The sequence below is a fragment of the Polypterus senegalus genome, unplaced genomic scaffold (assembly GCF_016835505.1).
Source record: "Polypterus senegalus isolate Bchr_013 unplaced genomic scaffold, ASM1683550v1 scaffold_31, whole genome shotgun sequence".
Taxonomy (NCBI): Eukaryota; Metazoa; Chordata; class Cladistia; order Polypteriformes; family Polypteridae; genus Polypterus; species Polypterus senegalus.
The window spans coordinates 100,262-118,214 of NW_024380666.1; the positions used below are offsets into that span (position 1 = coordinate 100,262).

General features: G+C 40.3%; 1 protein-coding gene across 1 annotated transcript in view; it reads left to right on the plus strand.

The window, feature by feature from the left end:
* The window catches only part of LOC120520277 (tripartite motif-containing protein 16-like), a 43,650-nt gene extending 26,362 nt beyond the window's left edge, over positions 1-17,288 (plus strand). Inside the window, exon 6 of the mRNA XM_039742773.1 lies at positions 15,389-17,288. Coding sequence (XP_039598707.1) covers positions 15,389-15,942 — 554 coding nt within the window. The 3' untranslated portion in view covers positions 15,943-17,288. The remainder of the gene's footprint in view (positions 1-15,388) is intronic.
* Positions 17,289-17,953: the final 665 nt, after the last annotated feature.

The following is a 17,953-nucleotide window of genomic DNA, read 5'->3' on the forward strand; positions in this document are numbered from 1 at the left end:
GTGCATTTCAACGGAGATTTATAAATAAGCAGGTTTTCTACCTTATCGCAGTTTTGTACGTGCATGTAAAAGCACTTACTGTTACACTAGCACAAAATTTTGATATTTTCCGTCTACTCAAAAAACTGAAATTATTTCTGTATACACAGGTGATAATTAGAAATCATTTTACTATTTTTAATTAAAAAGTTAAAAACAGAAAAGCCCAATTATGATTTTTGTTTTGTCATGGGATGGCCCTAGGGTGACACTTTTCCCCTTTATACTCTTACTTAAGTAGACCTTAAAACATATTCTTACCAAAATAGTTCATCACTTCCCAATTCCTGTAACATCAGGTAATTAGACAGAACTCCATGACAGGCAAGAGAAGATTATAGGTCAAATGTACAGTGTCATAAAATAAAATAAAGTGTGAACACCGCGCAGACCTCTGCCCATGACGGATGGATCTTTTAAAGTTAAGGGATTTTTAAAGATTAGTTTGTAAAGCTTGAGATAACTGCTAGTTCAGCCCTTTAAAAATCACACCTAGTTAAATAATATACTGTAGTTCCCTTTTAAATCACGTTTGAGACGTCTAAAAAATCTAGCCTGGGCTGTATAATTTGTAATTATATTAATTAATATAATTATAATTTGTATAAAAATCGATCTAAAACAAGCCCTTTTTCTATTCAAACTCACCCCACATTTTAAATACAGGTATCTTCAGCTGACCCTAAGGAAACATCTTGTGGAAGCAAGCGGCCCGCATGGCTCAGGGAGGGGCTGATGGTTCCAGCAAGGGCCGATTTCACACTTCAGCTAAATCAGGTTTCCCAGTGACGGACTCTGCAGTAAAATACAGTTTTAGCAATGAAGCTGATTTCCCAGAGAGAAAGACCAAGCGGCAGACCCAGTCAGCTTTTAGCCGACTTACCTGCGATCAGCCCCTGCTCTCTCTCTACACACAGAAAGTAAAGTCAGGCTCTGCAAGCACCCCAATCGGGGGGGACTCTGTGAGTTCGCTTGCAAACAACTGAGCCTGCCCGTTTCGAGCACCCACCCCCCGCTGGGTGACCCTCAGAGAGCTCACCGGCTGGTAGTCTCAGGAATTTGTTAGGATTATGTCATGTACAAACCTAAACTTTGATTTATCACCTTTAAAGACACGGTGCAGTCTCGTGCTACAAACGCATTGTGTCTCTTTTTAACACTTCTGCCTGTAAAAGCTCTCTATTCCTTCCGTGGCCTCAGGTTTAATAGGGGCTTGCACCCAGGCTAATGAGCAAGGTCCTGTACATGTCGAGATGCCGGCACAAACCTGCCATCCCTTAAAATACTTAACATTTTTAAATTACTCATTTTGTAAGTATAATATAATGAAGTTATTTTTAAAAGTAACCCCACACCGCACAAGAGAGACAGATTCCACTTGTTTTTGGATTTGCTGCGATCAGTGAATTTTAATTTTTTGCTTAGCTCATTTCTATCACCTAGGAGCCTTTTGACAAAGGAAAACTCTGTAAATACACTTGTGCATTTAAAAGGAGATTTATAAGAATGCACAGGAGGCCGTAGTGAGGTGTGCTGGTTTAACTAGAGGCAGGGGATGTAAGAAGCCCTTTTTGCCCCTCCGAAGTTCATCAAACTAAAATCATGTTTTTAAAATCAGCAGCTTTAGCTCATGCTAGTGACCTCATAAATGGGAGCCAACAGCTCAGCACGCTTGTATAGCTCACAAAATAGCAGAGCTAATTACTCTTTCTTCTTAAACTAATGATCAGATATTCGGGTAATTCTTGATGAAACACTAAAGCATTAGTGAACAAAAATACATGTTCAGTAGCCAAGTAAAAGGACCGGCTGCTTTAACATGAAAATAAAGCATCTTTAGAAAATAAAGCATCTAAAAGCATCTTTGTAAAGGTCCGATTTTAAAACATTATAAGAAAAATCCTTGTTTCCAAAAGGGTTCTACCCATTTTTCCAACAGTTTTCCTGACTGATCTTTGGAATCATCAGTGCCTTTCTGATCACATCCACCCCAAACAAAGCATAGAACTTAATTTCTGTACTCATTTTAAATGATAATAGCCAGTATAAAGTCCCTAAAGGAACTGGAGACATCTGATATCTTCTACCATATATCTTTTCTTGCTGGCCCAAGTCATTCAGATTCTGCTTACAACACAAATGTGCGATTATTTTTTCTCAAATGGCCAAATCTTTGGCTTGCTAATCATGAAAAAATCAGATTTTATTCTCATGACACTTATTTGCATATTTTATTATACCTACTTAACTTTTATCGACATTTATCTATCTCTATATTTATTTTTCTGTATCAGAATGTAGTTTAAGTTAATTTGTTTTGGGTTCAATAGATGTATTTTTCATATTTTCGATTCTTGTTTTCTTTTTTTCACATCTTCGAGTCCCCTTTTTGTTACTTCGCGCCCCCTAGCGTGGTCCGCCCAGAGTTTGAGAACCACTGTTGTAGGGTTTTATTTGTAAAACACTCTGCGGCATTTCAAGCTAAGTTAGATTCCCTTGTTTATTCAGCCGTCCGTCGGAGTTCCATATCTGTTATAAATTGTATTTATTCTCTCTTTATTTACTAAGCATTTTATATGCTGAATAGAACACAGTTATCTTGTTCAGGCTTTAAGTTAAAACAGCATTTTCATCAACAGGTTATAACCACTTTGGTACTCAGGGGGCTTTGTATAATACAAAGTTTTAGAAATTCTGTGAATGCTTGTGTTGTGATGTGGGATTTTGCATAACTTGATAAATGTTTTGTATGTCTTTATTTGTAATTTAGGCAAAGCAATGTAATTTAGTGTAACTTTGGTGAGAGGTATTCGTGTTTGCCCCCCCCCCCCTTTTACGACTGTCTCTTTGTAATTTTATGACAGGATTTGGGGGGATGTCTTAAACCAGTTTTCTCCCACACAAAGCCAGGTTAGCTTAACATATGGTCTTGGGGGGTTGAGGTGTTAAAATGTACTATTTCTCCCATTGGTCTGAGATATTGCTGTTTGGAATTGGCTTGTCTCAGAGGCCTTTAAGTACCATGATGTCCTATTGGTTCTAGGAATTGGAGACAACATCTATAAATGTACTTGCTCAACCACATTCTCTCTCTCTCTGACCCACATATGATGAAGAAGCATCTCTCTTGCTAACCTGTGAGGATGAAGACAACACAATGAAGAGCACAGCTCAGCAGCCATATTGAACAGACATGTGGCTGAAAGCTGAGCACCAACGATGCCTTAACTAGAGACATTTTAAGTAACTGCAAGTCTGTGTGTCACTTGAGTTACACATCACCATTTTATCAGGTTGTATGGTTGCCAATATTCAAATGTACTTTGCATTTTGTTATTATTTATGAATATTATCAGTAATACATTATTTTATGTGTAACTTAACTCCTGCTTGTCTTTTAACTAAATCTAATTGCCTGAGGTTATAGATATAGAAGGGAAGGTGGGGATAAGTTATATACAGTGGTAAGTCTGTGAGATTAGGCATTCTAAGGCTACATATTAATAATACAATAGGGGAAAGTAGAGCAATATATATATTACTCTACCAAGATAAAACAGCTTGGTAATAGCCTTCCATTTACTGTACATCAGTTATGAGACCCTGAAAATAAGAACGGTTATAGGAGGTTATAGGAGCCTATACACTACAGGGTTGATGATGATTAGGCTTTGGACACGTTAGGCCAATCAGGATGGAAAATGTTTTAGTGAATAGTTACATCTATTATATGTGTTAGCACAAGGAATAAAATTTTACTAAAACTGTGAGGTTTATTCTTTCTTTTAGGTAGTCCAGGATACATAGGACGGCTGTCATTGAAAACTGCTGTTCCCTTCTGTTTGTGAAAAAGCACCCTTGGTTTTAGGAGCATTCAGGGTCAAGGGGACGTAAGTTTAAACTGTGATTCCAAGACTCAACAAGTGTCTACAAACGTCTTGAATACGAGTCAAAGGACCAGGGTTTGTGTAGGGATCATAGTCAGGGGCAGAGTTAAGCTAGACATTATTATTTCAAAATGAAACATTGACTCGCCCCTATCAGAAAGATAAGACAGTACAAATTCTTTAAGAATTAGAATGCAAGGGCTGACAAAGAGTATCTCGGATGTCTATTTTATTTTAACCTTTTGACAAGAAGCCCCTGGTCAGGGAAATATACCACCTATATTGAAAATGAACAGCGCCGACATGCTAACTAAATAGATATAATCTAAGATATTTTAGAATATGGCCCTGGGCGCTAATCCCATGATTCTGACCAACTAAAGGGTCTACACTTAATTGTCCAACTTCCTGCGGGTGCTATGGATCTTGTAATGGAGACTGCAAAAGATTCTCTAATCTTTACTCTGTAATGGTCCATATGACGGAGATCTAGCACCTGTGTCCGCAGTGTTAACCAGTGTTAACATGCTAATTAAATAGATATAATCTAAGATATTTTAGAATATGGCCCTGGGCGCTAACCCATGATTCTGACCAACTAAAGAGTCTGCCCCACCGGTCTGATTGGTTTAGGAAACTGTCAAGAGCATTTTGATGGATGTCTCTTATTCGGGTCAATGAAAGGTACTTCGGCATAAAAAACCTAAGATCTCGGGGTATGGTCGTTGTGAATAGTGAATACAGTAAAGAGAATACAGAACACACGCCGCACTCGTCCTATCTCATTTGAAAAACCCTAGCTGAATTTTGAACATCATGTCCTATGACTGGTTAACACTGCGGACACAGGCGCTAGATCTCCGTCATATGGACCATTACAGAGTAAAGATTAGAGAATCTTTTGCAGTCTCCATTACAAGATCCATAGCACCCGCAGGAAGTTGGACAATTAAGTGAAGACCCGTTTAGTTGGTCAGAATCATGGGGTTAGCGCCCAGGGCCATATTCTAAAATATCTTAGATTATATCTATTTAGTTAGCATGTCGGCGCTGTTCATTTTCAATATAGGTGGTATATTTGCCTGACCAGGGGCTTCTTGTCAAAAGGTTAAAATAAAATAGACATCCGAGATACTCTTTGTCAGCCCTTGCATTCTAATTCTTAAAGAATTTGTACTGTCTTATATTTGTGATAGGGGCGAGTCAATGTTTCATTTTGAAATAATAATGTCTAGCTTAACTCTGCCCCTGACTATGATCCCTACACAAACCCTGGTCCTTTGACTCGTATTCAAGACGTTGGTAGACACTTGTTGAGTCTTGGAATCACAGTTTAAACTTACGTCCCCTTGACCCTGAATGCTCCTAAAACCAAGGGTGCTTTTTCACAAACAGAGGGAACAGCAGTTTTCAATGACAGCCGTCCTATGTATCCTGGACTACCTAAAAGAAAGAATAAACCTCACAGTTTTAGTAAAATTTTAATCCTTGTGCTAACAAATATAATAGATATAATGTAACTATTCACTAAAAACATTTTCCATCCTGATTGGCCTAACTTGTCCAAAGCCTAATCCTCAGCAGCCCTGTAGTGTACAGGCTCCTATAACCTCCTATAACCGTTCTTATTTTCAGGGGCTCATAACTGCTGTAAAATGGAAGGCTATTACCAAGCATTCACAGAATTTCTAAAACTTTGTATTATACAAAGCCCCCTGAGTACCAAAGTGTTTATAACCTGTTGATGAAAATGCTGTTTTAAATTAAAGCCTGAACAAGATAACTGTTTTCTAATCATCATATAAAATGCTTAGTAAATAAAGAGAGACTAAATACAATTTATAACAGAAATGGAACTCCGACGGACGGCTGAATAAACAAGGGAATCTAACTTAGCTTGAAATGCCGCAGAGTGTTTTACAAATAAAACCCTACAACAGTGGTTCTCAAACTCTGGGCGGACCACGCTAGGGGGCGCGAAGTAACAAAAAGGGGGCTCGAAGATGTGAAAAAAAGAAAACAAGAATCGAAAATATGAAAAATACATCTATTGAACCCAAAACAAATTAACTTAAACTACCTTCTGATACAGAAAAATAAATATAGAGATAGATAAATGTCGATAAAAGTTAAGTAGGTATAATAAAATATGCAAATAAAGTGTCATGAGAATAAAATCTGATTTTTTCATGATTAGCAGGCCAAAGATTTGGCCATTTGAGAAAAAATAATCGTACATTTGTGTTGTAAGCAGAATCTGAATGACTTGGGCTGGCAAGAAAAGATATATGGTAGAAGATATCAGATGTCTCCAGTTCCTTTAGGGACTTTATACTGGCTATTATCATTTAAAATGAGTACAGAAATTAAGTTCTATGCTTTGTTTGGGGTGGATGTGATCAGAAAGGCACTGATGATTCCAAAGATCAGTCAGGAAAACTGTTGGAAAAATGGGCAGAACTCTTTTGGAAACAAGGATTTTTCTTATAATGTTTTAAAATCGGACCTTTACAAAGATGCTTTTAGATGCTTTATTTTCTAAAGATGCTTTATTTTCATGTTAAAGCAACCGGTCGTTTTACTTGGCTACTGAACATGTATTTTTGTTCACTAAGCTTTAGTGTTTCATTAAGAATTACCCGAATATCTGATCATTAGTTTAAGAAGAAAGAGTAATTAGCTCTGCTATTTTGTGAGCTATACAAGCGTGCTGAGCTGTTGGCTCCCATTTATGAGGTCACTAGCATGAGCTAAAGCTGCTGATTTTAAAAACATGATTTTAGTTTGATGAACTTCGGAGGGGCAAAAAGGGCTACTTACATCCCCTGCCTCTAGTTAAACCAGCACACCTCACTACGGCCTCCTGTGCATTCTTATAAATCTCCGTTTAAATGCACAAGTGTATTTACAGAGTTTTCCTTTGTCCAAAGGCTCCTAGGTGATAGAAATGAGCTAAGCAAAACACTAAAATCACTGATCGCAGCAAATCCTAAAACAAGTGGAATCTGTCTCTCTTGTGCGGTGTGGGGTTACTTTTAAAAACAACTTCATTATATTATACTTACAAAATGAATAACCAAACATGTTATATTTTAAGGGACGGCAGGTTTGGGCCGGCATCTCGACATGTACAGGACCTTGTTCATTAGCCTGGGTGCAAGCCCCTATTAAACCTGAGGCCACAGAAGGAATAGAGAGCTTTTACAGGCAGAAGTGTTAAAAAGAGACACAAGGCGTTTGTAGCACGAGACTGCTCCATGTCTTTAAAGGTGATAAATCAAAGTTTAGGTTTGTACATGACATAATCCTAACAAATTCCTGAGACTACCAGCCGGTGAGCTCTCTGAGGGTCACCCAGCGGGAGGGTGGGTGCTCAAACGGGCAGGCTCAGTTGTTTGCAAGCGAACTCACAGAGTCCCCCACGATTGGGGTGCTTGCAGAGCCTGACTTTACTTTCTGTGTGTAGAGAGAGAGCAGGGGCTGATCGCAGGTAAGTCGGCTAAAAGCTGACTGGGTCTGCCGCTTGGTCTTTCTCTCTGGGAAATCAGCTTCATTGCTAAAACTGTTTTTTACTGCAGAGTCCGTCACTGGGAAACCTGATTTAGCTGAAGTGTGAAATCGGCCCCTGCTGGAACCATCAGCCCTCCCTGAGCCATGCGGGCCGCTTGCTTCCACAAGATGTTTCCTTAGGGTCAGCTGAAGATACCTGTATTTAAAATGTGGGGTGAGTTTGAATAGAAAAAGGGCTTGTTTTAGATCGATTTTATACAAATTATAATTATATTAAGTAATATAATTACAAATTATACAGCCCAGGCTAGATTTTTTAGACGTCTCAAACGTGATTTAAAAGGGAACTACAGTATATTATTTAACTAGGTGTGATTTTTAAAGGGCTGAACTAGCAGTTATCTCAAGCTTTACAAGCTAATCTTTAAAAATCCCTTAACTTTAAAAGATCCATCCGTCATGGGCAGAGGTCTGCGCGGTGTTCACACTTTATTTTATTTTATGACACTGTGTATTTGACCTATAATCTTCTCTTGCCTGTCATGGAGCTCTGTCTAATTACCTGATGTTACAGGAATTGGGAAGTGATGAACTATTTTGGTAAGAATATGTTTTAAGGTCTACATAAGTAAGAGTATAAAGGGGAAAAGTGTCACCCTAGGGCCCTCCCATGACAAAACAAAAATCATAATTGGGCTTTTCTGTTTTTAACTTTTTAATTAAAAATAGTAAAATGATTTCTAATTATCACCTGTGTAATAGAAATAATTTCAGTTTTTGAGTAGACAGAAAATATCAAAATTTTGTGCTAGTGTAACAGTAAGTGCTTTTACATGCACGTACAAAACTGGGATAAGGTAGAAAACCTGCTTATTTATAAATCTCCGTTGAAATGCACAAGTGTATTTAGAGAGGTTTCTTTTGTCAAAAGGCTCCTAGGTGATAGAAATGAGCTAAGCAAAAACACATGTGGAATCCGTCTCTCTTGACCAGTGTGGTGATACTTCATTATATTATACTTACAAAAAGAGTAACCAAACATGCTATATAGTGTAAGGGATGACAGGCATGCGCCGGCCTCTCAAAGTACAGGACATGGTTCATTACTCAGCCAGGAGGACAATGTAATTAAGAAATTAGGGTTTTGCTCTCTTTTTAGTAACTGTCTTTTGTCTGATTTTAGACAGACCCGGGAAAATAAACCCTAAGGTTAAGCTCTGTATATATGTGAACATTTTTGATATCAGCCACCAATCAGCCCAGGCTAGATTTTTTAGAAGTCTCAAACGTGATTTAAAAGGGAACTACTGCATATTATTTAACTAGGTGTGATTTTTAAAGGGCTGAACTAGCAGTTATCTCAAGCTTTACAAGCTAATCTTTAAAAATCACTTAACTTTAAAAGATCCATCGACAGAGGGTCTGCGCGGTCTCGAGCCCACTGACATATGGGGGTAGGGGAGTTTACAGACAGCTGCTGATAAGCGGGCGAACTCACAGGGGCTCACCCACGGAATGGGTGCTCGAAGCACACAACTATGCGAAGGCGATCGCGCTCCACGCTGCAGCAGGGACTGTCTCAGCCTGTGTCTGTGCTCTGAGAGAGAGAGAGAGAGACAGAGCACACAGGCCTGCTTGCAAGGGGGGTCTGCTAAAAGCGGGGCTTCTCCATTGCTAAGAATGTTTTTACTGCAGAGTCTGTCACTGGGAACCTGATTCAATGTTGGTTGAGGAATTTCTGTGAGATGGAAAAGGATGGACCTGTAAGTGATAAAGCAAAGATGAGATAGATATTTTAATTGCGTGTTCATATTAAAATCATAGATAGAACCAAAGAAAATGCTTGGCTGTTTTATGCCGCCCGTTTCAGAAGTGGCCGGGAAGTGTGGGGCGCCTATGGTTAAATGCGGCCTGACTCAGACCGTGTCTTTGATCTGACAGTTTGTTATCTGTGTGTGTGAGCTGGAAAAAAGCAGCTTTTTGAAGCCAAGATGAGATATTTTCATGTCTTAAAATCGTAGATAGAACAAAATGCTTGGCTTTTTAGGCTTTCGGCAGGGAAGTGTGGGGGACTGGGAAGTCTGGGCGACCGGGCATTGTGGGGAGGCCGGCGGGGTACGGATGGGAACGTCCTCGGATCGGTGCTGAGGCGACTTTGGGCTTGTCTGAGCTGGTCAGGACAGGCCCCGGGCATGTCTGAGCTTGTCGAGGTAAAGGCTGTAACACGCCCGGGCATGTCTTTCGGGAGAGGGGGGCGGTGGTGAGTTCAAACATGGGGCAGACATCCATCACACTGCCCTTGACAGTTTATTTCACCCGGCAGGTGCAAGCCAGGTTCAACCAGCGGTCAGACATCCATCAAATGGCCCCTTGACAGTTTATTCGACCAATCAGGGGCGAGTTCAAGGAGGAGTCGGGGCGGTGACGGGGGGCCCTGGACCAATCCGACGGGAGGGGGCGGCGCCAAAGGGGCGGGGGTTAGGTCAAGTGGAGGGGGGAATTCTGGCGTGACGTCATCAGGAGGCGATGGGGCGGGACTTCCGGTATGACGGCATAGGGGGTGGGGCTTAAAAGTCATTAATCATTTTGATTGACAGCTCTAATTGCGATTTTGACACATACCCCCCGCCTATAACTACTCTCGTTTTACTTTTGTATTTAAACATTGGGTTAGAATTTATATTACTATCTGTATTTTTTTTACACTATTGCTTATTCCTCCTATGGTTCTGAGACTGGCCTGTCCTAAACTCCCTGTCCACCCATACCCTAGTTTATACAATCCTCAACTAACCTACTCATATGCCTCCCAAACACATAAGTACCCCTCTGGTTTAGAAGTACCCTGTCATAGTGGAACAAGTCCCACTTATTCCCAAAGGAGTCCCAATGCTCCTCAGCCTGGCACCTAACTCTTTAAATTTGAATCACAGAACTGACAGACTACTCTTATGTATGTCATTTGTTCCAACATGGACAATGACAACTGGATCCACCCCGCTCTGGCCAAGAGCCTATCCACCCTTCCTGGGAGGTCTCCCACCTGAGCTCCCAGAAGGCAACACACTGTGCGAGACTCTCTCTGTCTGGAGCACACCTGCGCTTCAATCCCCCTAATGATTGAGCCCCCAACTATCACTACCTCTCTCTTTCTGGGAACTGGATTTTGAGGTGGCCCATTAAGCTCCTCATTCCTGCCTACCACCTCAGAGTTTTCAGAGACACCGTCCAGCTCCACAAGGATATGATAACGGTTTGACTCTTCTAATTCTGGGGTTGATGCCCCCCGACAGTGTGCACCCTTTACCTTGCGCCTTGTGACTATAACCTCCTATTTCTACCTGTCTGGTCTGGAATCTCCTCCTGCGCCACCTTGGGGGTGCACACTATCTCTCTAAAGGACACCAGGGCCAAGTCAGCCAATTCTCTATTACAATGCAGGTTAGCCAACTCCTCCTCCAGTTCAGTGACCCTGAGCTCGAGGTGCTAGATCAGCTGGCATCTCCTGCAAATGTAGCCCTCATAGACAACTGGCTCCTCCGAGCCATCCAACTGAATTTGCATTGCACTGGCCTTAAAATTTGGCTTTGGATTACTAAATTTTTATTACATTTAACTAATTTAAGTTAATTGAATAAGTTAATAAATTAATAGATTAAAAAAATACTTCAGTTACTTACACCTACTGGCTCTTTAAGTTCCTGTAGTACTCTCCCCCATGACTACCTGCTGTTTGTTTTTTGTTGAAGTTATTAAACTTTACTTTTCCAGCCTTTTTGTTTAACTTTGTGCCCCACTTAAATCTTTTGGATTGCTTTCTATTAATGAAACCTTATGCTGAACTAAGTCCAAGAATTGTTCTATCAAGAAAAACTTTTTACACCCAGCTTCCTTCTTACTGAGAAAACTCACATACTGATATCATCCACTAATTACAGTATTTCTGGACTCAGATGTTTGTTTCTACTGCCACTTGTGCCTGATCAGTGCTCTCTCACTAGATGCCTGTCTACGTACTGCAGAGTCCCTTTCTTATCCACTTTGAAGTCAGTTGCCTACCTGTACTGAAAATAAATACATTCTTCCTAAGGAATGAATGTGTATGGCTCCACTTTCTACTAGTGCTAAGGAGTTAACTTTCGAGTGCTAAATGGTACTCTATCTAATTATTTTTTGTATGCCATAACTCTTTCCCACTAAAGAATAGCTGTCATTTTTGATGCTATAATGCCATTTTTTTAACTTAGGGATATGCAGTTTCAGCTACCACATTTTGCTCTGCCTTCCTGATGCTAGTTTTGAATAGAAGTAATAAGAGCAGGTACAAGTGACAAGTGTATCTAAATTAACTGTCACACAGCAGTAGCACAACACACTCTGCACTTCTTCTTCCAATTCATCTTGTGAGGATACTGTCAGCACATCTCACTCTCCAAGCACATCTCAGTTTATGGTTAGGGTTTATATTAGGGTTTGCTATTTTCAAGCCTTTACAGAGATGTTCGATTGGGTTCAAGTATGGGCTCTTTCTGGACTACACAAAAACGTTCCCAGATTTGTCCCTAATCCGCTCTGGTGCTGCCTTTGATTTGTATGTAAAGTTACTTACATGTTAATTTTCAATCCAGTTTATGGTTCTAAGATCTCTGGAGCAGTGTTTCATTAAGACCAGTCTCCCAGTCTCTGATGCTTAATAAACAACCCTACAGCATGATGACTCCACCAACATGCTTCACGGTCAGAATGGTGTTGTTTAGGTGATGAGCAGTGCCTGGTTTTCTCTAAATGTGATGTTTAGAATTGAGGCCAACCAGTTCAGTGCTGGTTTCATCTGACCAGAGAATCTTGTTTCTCCCAGTCTATGAGTGTTTTAGGTAGCTTTTTGCAAATTAAATCATACATTCATAAAGCACAACTGCAGTCTTGCAGTTGTGATTGCCCTTCTAGAAGTTTCTCCCATGTCTACTAAGATTCTGATATTCAAATTTTATACATGAAAACAAATGAAAATGGCAGGGAGAAAATTATTGGGAGTCCTCAGAAGTTAAAAGACCTCCCTGGACTGTTGTGACATTTCAAGCAGACTCTAAAGAGTGTCACCGGGATCTTCAGTCAGTCGGCAAAGTCCTCACTCAGCTGTGTGTCATTGTGTGCCTCACACTGAATGAGGACAAGAGAAAAAAAGGAAAGGAAGAAGGTCACAGCCAAGCATAGTCAAGGTGAAGGGTATAAGACCATCTCCAAAGAGTTTCACATTCAGTGACCACAGTAGCTAATATTATCAAGATGTTTAAGGTCCATGGGACTATAGCTAACTTTCCTGTTTTTAAGCATACGAGTAAAGCTGACCCCAGAATGAATAGAAGGATAATTTAAATGGAGGAGAAAGAACCAAGTAAAACAGCAAGACAGATTCAAACCAACCTCCAAGATCAAGGAATATTTGTTTAAATTTGCAACTTCAGTAACTCTCTGAATAAAAGTGGACTTCTTGGTAGAATACCCAAGTTCTGAATGAGACACCAAAGAGTCTGACTAGAGTTTTCTAAAATACATGTTCACAACCCTGTGCTGGAGAAGGTCCTTTGGACCGATGAAACTAAATGAGAGCTTTATGGTAAGTCGCAGCAGCTCTGTGTCCCCAGACAACAAATTGATGTGTTCAAAGAAAAAACACAAAACATGGAGGAGGCTCATTAATGTGATGGGATCGCAGTGCTGAATCTGTACGGGGCACAAGAAAATCAGAAGATCATCAAGACATTCTGGAGGGCATGTCACAAAACTCTGTCTCAAGTGCAGGTTATGGGTCCTGCAAAACACACAAGACCACCCAAATACAGTGGACATTAGATCGTAATGTACTGAAGTGGTTTGCTAAGAGCCCTGAACTGAATCCAAGTCAACATCCATGGAAAGAGCGGGAAGTTACAGTTGGGAGAAGAAGTCCATCAAAGCTCAAGAAGAGTGGGCCAAGTGGACAGTAAAAGGAGAAGAAGTTACATCAGAGCTACAGGAAGTGCTTGATGGCAGTTCTCACCTGAAAACAGTGGGTTACAGAATACTAGGTGAAGATCTCCCATATAATTTTGTCCATGCTATTGTCATTTATTTTATTGTGTGCATCCAAAATTAAAAGCAAAGAGTCTGTTCTGTGAATTAAAGAATGGTGGATGACAATCACTGTTGTCAGTTTCAATGTATTAGATAGATAGATAGATAGATAGATAGATAGATAGATAGATAGATAGATAGATAGATAGATAGATAGATAGATAGATAGATAGATAGATAGATAGATAGATTGGTAACTTTTACAGAATTAATATAAGTTCCAGTAAGCAGAGTGCTCATTCCGAGAACACACCGAGTCCGTTTTACATTTTCAGAATGTCAGACATTTTCCTCACTGACTTGTCCTCAGGCAGCTTTACATGTTTATTGATTTGTGTCATTCAATAAAATGTTGTTGATCATCTTTATGGACTGATTCATTCAGGTCAGCAGACAACCATTTCCATGGTGGGATTACACTGAAGTGATTTTAACATAACATTGTCAAACCAGTTTAATCCAGTACTGGCTGCATTGTGGTTAAGTCAGGTGCTCACAGAGCCACAATCACACACAGCCAATTCAGAGTCACTGAATAACCCAACATGTACGTCTGTGGGATGTGCGATGAAACCAGCAGTGATAAAGATGATGAAGACCTGATAAAGATGATGATTGGGTGCTGAATTAAAAGCCATGAAGCTGAAACTATGAGGCTGAATCTCCAACACCTCGACCATCATGCTGTCCTGAATTGAGTTTTTCAAGCTTAGTTCCTCTTCTTTACATGTCTAATTTTTTTTTACCCACTTCTTTTTATTTTAAAGTTCATTTCTACTTTACTTCATGATGACTTTCTTCAACTTGTTTGTTAGCCATTAAATCATTGTGCTGTCAGTCACAAGTTTTATAACAATTCATTACAAACATTTCATTCTTAGGCAGTTCTCAGCAAACCACATGCATTTCAGAAGAGGTCCTCCACCTGAAGCTGAACATATTCAGGCCCAGCCAGTGCTTGGATGGGAGACCAACCAGTAAAAGCCTGGGTTGCTGATAGAAGAGGTGCTGGTGAGGCCAGCAGGGGGCACTTACCCTGTGGTTTGAACGTGGATCCCAATGCCCCAGTGCAGAGACGGGGACACTGTACTGTCAAAATGGCATCACCCTTCAGATGAAACATAAAACTGAGGTCCTGACTCTCTGTGGTTTTTAAAGATCTCTGGACATCCTTTATGAAGAGCATAGTGTATCCTGATGTCCTGGCTAAATTGCCCACCACAGCCTAGTCATTCTGGCATCTTAATCAACCCCTCATCAATCTCTCACCCCTTCTCCACCTAATAGCTCATGTGTAGTGAATGTACTGTTGCAGAATGGCTGCCATCGCATCTTCTACGTGGATGCTGCACATTAGAGGGGGTGTAAGTGTAAAGAATTTATTATTATTATAATTGTTGTTGTTATTTATGTTTTATTTTCACACTCTGAGTAGCCCTGACCTGCAGGTTGGATCCTAAACATTTAGTAGGCCACTAGAAATGAAAGTGTGACAGTAAATTGATTTTAAGAATAAAAGTTGAACATTGACAAAATAAGTGTCATTTTATTAAAGCCAACAGTAAGTGTGGACAGTCCATTAGAACTCTGAACTCGACAGTGACCTTATGGTGTATTCCATAATTCCCGACAAATGAGATTCCTTCTGAATATCTTTTCTGACTTTCACTTCATTGTCTATAGCTGTCTTTTTGTAATTTCATTTTGAATTCCCACAGATTCATTGCAAATATGAGTCTCATCACTGCAGCTCCTGACTGGTTCTTGTTAATTGTCTGTGTTGTGCCCCGCTCCCCAGCCCCATTACACCTCACTTGTTTTCTTTTGTCTCCTTTCAGACTTCTGTCCTCTCACAATGGACATCAACACATCAAACAGACTCCTCCGTCTTTATGAAGGGAACAAGAAGGTGATGTGTCAGTGGACAAAGGCCGAATATCCTGATCATCCTGAGAGATTTGATGGCTGGGCACAAGTTCTGTGCAGAGAGGCACTGACTGGGACTCGCTGTTACTGGGAGGTGGAGTGGAGTGGACATGTGATGATGATTGGAGTCGCATATAAAGGACTGAGCAGGAAAGGAGTGGGCAAGGAGTGCGGACTTGGATACAACAACAAGTCCTGGTGTTTGCGGTGTTCTTTTTCCCAGTACTCTGTAAATCATAATGAAGAAGAGCTTGTAATCAGCGCCCCCTACAGCCCCAGAATAGGCATATATCTGGACTGGCCTGCTGGCTCGCTGTCATTTTATAGTGTCTCGCACACAATGACCCTCCTGCACAGGTTCAACACCTCCTTCACTGAGCCACTCTATCCAGGGTTTGGCCTTGGGCCTACACTTTGGGGTGACTCCAGTGTAACAATCTGCCCTCTGATGCCATGTGACCACTGACCAGTGCCACCCACCAGTCACTTGATGTCTCCACAAGTGCAGGTCCTCTTTGTATTTGTAGTTTGGGTTCAAAATTAATTAATTTTTATAGAATGGTGGGGGCAGCACCTCTATAGACAGATATATAGATAGGAAAGGCACTAAATAATAGGCTCTTGAGTACTCAAATCTGAAACCAGAAATTGGGAAACACTCAGATAGTCGCACATATTGAAACTTTAGCAGGAGTAGGAGAGGGGTTTAATGAGGTATATCTGCTCCCTCTTGTGGACACACTTTATGCTACACAAGAGGGAAATCTCAGGTAGCGAAAAAGTGTACATTGCTTTGAAACATTAGAAAAATCTAGACGAGAACAGGCCATTCACCCCAACAAAGCGGACCAGTCATATCCAATAAATTCTTCCAAAATAGCATCAAGTGTAGCTTTGAAGGCCCCTAAAATCCTACTGTCTACTTCACTAGAGTTATCCCTTGCAATTCATGGGGTTTAGGTGTGCTGGACCCTTACAAATCAGAAAATCCGCAAATACTTTTGGGCTCACGATTACTGTATATTCCAAGTTGATTTCACTAAATAAGATGTAAAAAATTGTGAAAAACACAAGATAGAAAGATCACTGCGCAAGCAAATCATGTGTCGGGCTGGGTGTCTAGACAAACTGTGTGGTTCAGCAGTTCTTCAGTAAGCGTTAAGTTTTTACAAAGTTTAAATTATAATAAAGTTGTGTGTCCAGTCCAGTTTTGCAGAGGCAGATGATAGTGGTATACTTATGAAATCCTCTTTAAACAGCCAAAGTTATGTAAAGTTTTGTAAGGCCGTGATGCCAATGTAGAAGTAGGGAGCAGTACCTAAACAAAGTCATTTTTCAAAATGAACAAAATTTCACGCATTATCATGCATAGGACAAAAACATAAATCCAGAGAAAATGGTAATCCAGTGGGTGTGATTGTAATCCAATTATGCAGTGAAGTGTTGAAACAAACACTATTCATTGTGATCCTTCCATCTCCTTATCGCTCATTTGTAAAGCTAGCGCCATCATCTTGTTAAACCCAGCAGTCCTTTTGGCAACCACAGAAGCTGCCCTATGATGCAGTACTCCCAGGGTTGCTGGTATTTGCAGTCTATTTAAGTGGCACAGCTTTAGTACCGTCAGCAGTTTTCAACAATAGGACACAAAACTCGCAAAAAAATTTCCATTTACTTATTAAAAACAAATCCACGAAAAGGCAGATCTGCGAATCCTACAAATCTATTGTCTGTGGTTCTCTGTGTGAAGAAAAACGTACTAATATTTGTGTGACATTTACCCTGCGTCCCCATGTTCTTGATGAACTCATTTTAAAATAACATTCTTGATCCACTGTACTAATTCCCTTCATAATGTTAAACACTTTAGTCAGGTCACCTCTTAATCTTCTTTGTCTTAAACTGTAAAGGCTCAGCTCTTTTAATCTTTCCTCATAACTCATCCCCTGTAGCCCTGATCAGCCTAGTCGCTCTTCTCTGGACATTTTCTTGTGCTGCTATGTCCTTTTTGTAGCCTGGAGACCAATACTGCACACAGTACTCAAGATGAGGCCTCACCAGTGTGTTATAAAGCTTGAGCAGAATCTCCTGTGACTTGTACTGCACACGTCAAGGCGCTATATAACCTGACATTCTGTTAGCCTTCTAAATGGCTTCTTGACTCCGTCTGACAGTTGGCAGTGCTGAGTTCACTACCACTCCTAAATCCTTCTCATAAGGTGTACTTACAATTTTCAAACTATCCAAATTGTATTAAAATCTGACATTTTCACTGCCACAAATCTGCCTAAGCCTGTATGCTATCCAAATATATCTCTAATGACTCAATTAGCTGCCACCCTACCTATCTTGGTATCATCTGCAAAGTTAACCAGCTTGTTACTCATATCCCTATCCAAATCATTTATATATATAGTATATATATATACACACACATATATATATTAGTATTAAAATAGCAGCAACCCTAACCCCTG